The following is a 5,804-nucleotide window of genomic DNA, read 5'->3' as shown; positions in this document are numbered from 1 at the left end:
CCCTGTCTCTCCCTCCTCGTGTACTGCGTTACCCTCCCAGTCTTCCTACAGAGGGCCAAAGAGCCTTCAAGAGCCAACGACATGCAGCCACAGAGAGGCAGGGCTGGAGCCCATGCCTTCTGTTTTTATTCCTTTCCTCCCCCTTCTTTCTCTCTCCCCTTTTGAGACAAAGTTTCGCTCTTGTTGCCCAGACTGGAGTGCAGCGGTGCCATCTCGGCTCACCGCAAGCTCTGCCTCCCAGGTTCAAGCGATTCTCCTGCCTCAGCCTCCCAGGTAGCTGGGATTACAGGCACGCGCCACCATGCCCAGCTAATTTTGTATTTTTAGCAGAGATGGGGTTTCTCCATGTTGGTCAGGCTGGTGTTGAACTCCCGACCTCAGGTGATCCGCCTGCCTCAGCCTCCCAAAGTTCTGGGATAACAGGCGTGAGCCACAGCGCCTGGCCTCTTTCTTTAAGACAGGGTCTAGCTCTGTTGCCCAGGCTGGAGTGCAGTGGTGTGATCATAGCTCACTGCACCCTCAGCCTCCCGGGTTTAAGCGTTCATCCTACCTCAGCCTCCTGAGTAGCTGGGACCACAGGGGCACACCACCACACCCAGCTAATTTTTCTATTTTTTGTAGAGACAGAAATTTTTGCCACGTTGCCCAGGCTGGTCTCAAACTCCTGGGCTCAAGTGATCCGCCCGCTTCAGCCTCCTGAAGGGCTGGGATGCCAGGCATGAACCACTGCACCCAGCCTGCCTTCTGTTTCTGAGCTCAGTTTTTTGGTTTTCTACACTCCCCATCTCCCCACAGCACCAGGAAGGACATCAGATGCATTCACCTTTGTGTGCAAAACTCCAGTGTGCGTAGCTACACTGCTGGGCACAGTTCTGGCACCCATTCCTCAGAAAGGTCCCCAAAAGGACATCTGAGTCCCACAAGGATTCCAATAGCTCTTGCATGACCCTCCAAGAAACAGGTCTCCTGATAGCCACCGGAAGCCTAAAATTGATGAACAGAATGGCCCAGGGGAAAAGGCACTTGGTCACCTCTTTTGGGATTTAGAAAACAAGACACACTCTTGGACTCGAATGACATTGTTTTGGGCACCACAAAGAGTACTGCTTTATTGGGCAGGTGCTAGAGAGAGCTGTAAACACAATTTTTTTTTTTTTGAGACGCAGTCTCACTTTGTCACCCAGGTTGCAGTGCAGTGGCGCAATCTCCGCTCACTGCAACCTCCGCCTCCTGGGTTCAAGCGATTCTCCTGCCTCAGCCTCCCGTGTAGCTGGGACTACAGGCGTGCACCACCATACCCAGCTGATTTTTTTATTTTTTAGTAGAGACAGGGTTTCACCTTGTTGGCCAGGATGATCTCGATCTCTTGACCTCATGATCCGCCCGCCTCGGCCTCCTAAAGTGCTGGGATTACAAGCATGAGCCACCATGCCCAGCCCACAACACTTTAAGAACTTGAATACTGAAAGACATCTATGAATTTGAAGAGAAATACTGTAACTGACTGGGCACTTACATGGTGTAAGGCACAATGTTAAGATACAGGCCTGCTACATCAACATTCTGGAAAACCAAAGTATCTGTCAGGTGGGAAAGAGGGGGTAGACCGTGCTGTTCCCCACATCACACCTTAGTCCTAGAGGGATTCCTACAGCCCCGAGGACCAAGGAAAATGCCAGTGAACTTGCCTCTTCCAGGAAATGCCAATGAAACCACCTTTGCAAAAACTGTAACAGTGAGAAAATTACGGTGGTGGAAAAGACCTGATCTAACCAATCCCCATCTTCAGCCTTCAAACTACCTTTTTATTTTTATTTTTTTTAGACAGAGTTTCACCCTTGTTTCCCAGGCTGGAGTGCAGTGACATGATCTTGACTCACCGCAACCTCCGCCTCCCAGATTTAAGCGATTCTCCTGCCTCAGCCTACCGAGTAGCTGGGATTACAGGCACGTGCCTGGCTAGAGACAGGGGTTCTCCATGTGGGTCAGGCTGGTCTAGAACTCCCAACCTGAGATGATCCGCCTGCCTTAGCCTCCCAAAGTGCTGGGACTATAGGAGTGAGCCACCAGGCCTGGCCCTTCAAACTAACTTTAATTGTTCCTGGGCTTGGGCCAAGCTAACTTTGGGAGACATTTATAGTTTAAATGATGATAGTCCTTCCGTAAAACTCAACTGCCTTTGTAAAGCTAATGAAGGTCCACCAGGCTAGGAGGATGGAGGAGCCTGAATTCTGCTAAAGTGCAAACATAAATGACTGTCAGTCATTATTCTGGGGATGACAAGATATGTGACCTCCCCAATTACTTCTGCAGGTAACATCACTACCAGTACCGCAGAACCTAAGACTGGCCTTCTGAGCTGTCTTTTTCAGGTTTTTTGCATGTCTGATCAATGGCACTACCTGAAACCAAAATGAGCTCCTGTGGCCCCACCCAGAAGTGACTCAGTGAGCAGGAGGACCATTTTCCACACCCCTATGATTGCACCTCAGCCAATCAGCAGTAAGCACCCATTGCCTAGCCACCCTCCCCTTCCCCCAAACTATCCTTGAAAAACTCCAGCCTCCAAATTTTGGGGGAAACTGATTTAGTAATAAAACTCAGCCAGGTGTGGTGGCTCATGCCTGTAATCCCAGCACTTTGGAGGCTGAGATGGGCAGATTATGAGGTCAGGAGATCGAGACCATCCTGGCTAACATGGTGAAACTCCATCTCTACTAAAAATACAAAAAATTAGCCAGGCATGGTGGCAGCGCCTGTAGTCCCAGTTACTCAGGAGGCTGAGGCAGGAGAATGGCGTAAACCCAGGAGGCGGAGGTTGAAGTGAGCTGAGATCGCACCACTGCACTCCAGCCTGGGCAAGACTTCATCTCAAAAAAAAAGAAAAAGAAAAAAAGAAATGTCTCCATAAATTCAAAAATGAAAAATGGAGGAAGAAATGCAGGACTGCCTTAAGGATGAAACCAAAAGAGAAGATGCAGAGACCAGCCGGCTGGGTTTAGGTTGTGGTTCTGCCATGTGGCTTCTCCCCTATCTTTTAGGCAACAGATTTAACGGGCACCTGTTATAGGCCAAGCATTATCCCGGGGCCTGGGGATCCAAGATTAATTAGTAAACAGACCCTGGACAATATGGTCTGGAGAAAAACCCAAGCTACTTGCTGCTTCCTTTGCGCGCAAGCCCTTTGACTTTCTGTAAAACAGCAATAACCACCCCTACCTTGGAAAGCTGCTATTGGGATGAAGTGAAATACAATCTTTGAGATCACAGCATGTGGCATTATGCAAAACCCAGGGTGCCCCCTTCACCACAAGACTCCAATCACTTCACAAGTATTAGATACAAAAAAGACAGGTTTCGACGCCCGACCTACGGGAGAAGCCAAGTTTGCTAACAATTACAAAAGAGCGTACCACGTGTAAAAGTCCAGTTGTTAACAGAATGAGGGGAAGTTCAGAGACCACCTAGTATGTTGGTGTGGCCAGGAGAAGGGGGAGTTGGAAGGCGGCAACTGCTTCCCAGGGGTGATGCCCCCGCAGCTGGCTCCTTACAGCCTTGCAGGAATTCCCTGGGCCCAGTGCCCCAGGGGGCGTCACTAGGAAGGGCTCGGTCCCGAGAGGGGCTCCTTCTCCAGGGCTACTCCAAGGCCCCATCCCGCCCCGCCCGGGCAGCTCCCGCTGACCTTGAGCGAGGCCAGGTGGGCGATGTCGGGGCTGAGTTCTCGGAGGCAGTTGTCAGCAGCCGCCAGTTCACTGAGGAGGGGCAGCGCGCCGGGGCGAAAGAGCTCGGCGGGGAAGGAGTCGAGGCAATTGCCGGTAAGGTTGAGGCTCTGCAGGCGCGGGGCGCAGCGCGCCAGGTCGGCTGGCAGCTCGCGCAGCCGGTTGCCGCTGAGGTTGAGGCTCTGCAGCTGCGGAAGGCCCGGCGGCTCGGCGGGGCCCAAGCCTTGGCCCGGCGGCAGCGCTTCCAGCGCGTTGCCCGACAGGTCGAGTACCCGAAGGGCAGGCAGCGGCCCGAGCTCGGGGCTCAGACCGGGCCCCAGCGCGTTGCGCCGAAGCACGAGGCTGTGCAGCTGCGGCAGGCCCTGCGCCAGGCCAGGCCCCGGCGCGCGCAGGCTCCCGCAGCCGCTCACTTCCAAGTAGTGTAGCAGCGGCAGGGTGAAAAGCCGCGGCGGCAGCTGCCCACCCGCCGCCCGCACTCGCTCCTCCAGCCCGGGCCCCGTCAGCAACAGCTCCCGCCGCCGCTCCCGCTCAGCCAGCTCCAGCTCCGGCCAGGCCTCGGACACCGCCGCCGCCGCCATGGCGCCTCAGCTACTGGCAGGCACCCACCCACCAGGGTGCTTCCGGGGCAGCGCGCGCCACTTCCGGCCTGTGCCGAGAAAGCCCATAGAGAAGTCGCCAGGCTGCTAGAGTGCCGCCGCGCGTGCCATGTCGGAGAGGGGCGTCTCCTGCGTGGAGCCGGGTAGAGGCTGGGGAGCGGCCCGCTCTCTCCGCGGGTGGGGGTGAGGGTGGGGGCTATGAACCCAAGAATATCTGAGACAGGACTCATTGAAATGTAAAAAGTTTATTTTTTGAAGGTTAAGGACACGCCATTGTCACAGCCCTAGGAGGTCATGACGATGGTGCCCAGGGAAGATGGGGTGCAGCTTGGTTTTGTACATTTTAGGGAGACGTGAGACATCAGTCAACACTTGCAAGTGTACCTTGGTTCGGTCCAGAAAGGCAGGACAATTCCAGGAGAGGGCTTCCGGGTCATAGGTACAGAAGAGACCGGAGGGTGAATTCTTTTGAGTCTTTGATCAGCCTTTCACTGACTACGCAATTTATTATACGGGTGAGACGCAGGTAGAGGAATAGTCGCGTATGCTTTAGTCTGGCTCATTGAATCTGCATTTCTACGTAAACGATAGAACAAAGGAAGCGATCAGATGTGCATTTGTCCAGGTGAGCAGAGGAATGACTTGGAGTTCAGTCCTTTGTCCCGCATCTGTGAAGGGAAGCTATCAGTTTGCATTGCCAGGGTGGAATTCAACAGAACTGTTTTAGGGTAAAGATCTTGAGGCCCACAGGGAATTTCTCTGTGGGCAAATTGTGAGGGAGGTGTGTAGCTTTAAAAACATATATTTGTAACTATCTTATTTAGGAATAAGATGGGAGGCTGATTTGCCTGAAGCAGTTCCCAACTTGACTTTTTCCTTTGACTTAGTGATTGTGGGGTTTTGAGATTTATTTTCCTTTCACAGGGTGGGCTGTGGGCAGATTGAAGAGCCAGAGTCTGTCCTCCACTGTGCCCTGGCCGGCTTGTTTTGGAATTTCTTTTTTTTTTTTTTTTTTTTTTGAGACGGAGTCTGGCTCTGTCGCCCAGGCTGGAGTGCTGTGGCCAGATCTCAGCTCACTGCAAGCTCCGCCTCCCGAGTTCACGCCATTCTCCTGCCTCAGCCTCCCGGGTAGCTGGGACTACAGGCGCCGCCACCTCGCCCGGCTAGTTTTTTGTAGTTTTTAGTAGAGACGGGGTTTCACCGTGTTAGCCAGGATGGTCTCGATCTTCTGACCTCGTGATCCGCCCGTCTCGGCCTCCCAAAGTGCTGGGATTACAGGCTTGAGCCACCGCGCCCGGCCATTTTGGAATTTCTGCGCTTTTGAGTGGTGCAAACCAAAAACAAAATTCTTTTTTTTTTTTTTCTTGAGACAGAGTCTCGCTCTGTCGCCCAGATTGGAGTGCTGTGATGCCGTCTTGGCTCACTGCAACCTCCGCCTCCTGGGTTCAAGCAGTTCTCCTGCCTCAGCCTCCCTCTGGGACTACAGGTG

General features: G+C 53.3%; 1 protein-coding gene and 1 pseudogene across 1 annotated transcript in view; one reads left to right on the top strand and one right to left on the bottom strand.

The window, feature by feature from the left end:
- The window catches only part of LRRC47 (leucine rich repeat containing 47), a 17,296-nt gene extending 12,959 nt beyond the window's left edge, over positions 1 to 4,337 (bottom strand). Inside the window, exon 1 of the mRNA XM_023215177.1 lies at positions 3,683 to 4,337. Within this exon, the coding sequence (XP_023070945.1) occupies positions 3,683 to 4,297 (615 nt within the window). The 5' untranslated portion in view covers positions 4,298 to 4,337. The remainder of the gene's footprint in view (positions 1 to 3,682) is intronic.
- Positions 4,296 to 5,804, top strand: part of LOC111544602 — a 5,919-nt pseudogene continuing 4,410 nt past the window's right edge.

This window comes from Piliocolobus tephrosceles, chromosome 1, assembly GCF_002776525.5.
Source record: "Piliocolobus tephrosceles isolate RC106 chromosome 1, ASM277652v3, whole genome shotgun sequence".
Taxonomy (NCBI): domain Eukaryota; kingdom Metazoa; phylum Chordata; class Mammalia; order Primates; family Cercopithecidae; genus Piliocolobus; species Piliocolobus tephrosceles.
This window is presented reverse-complemented; position numbering and strand designations above follow the sequence as displayed.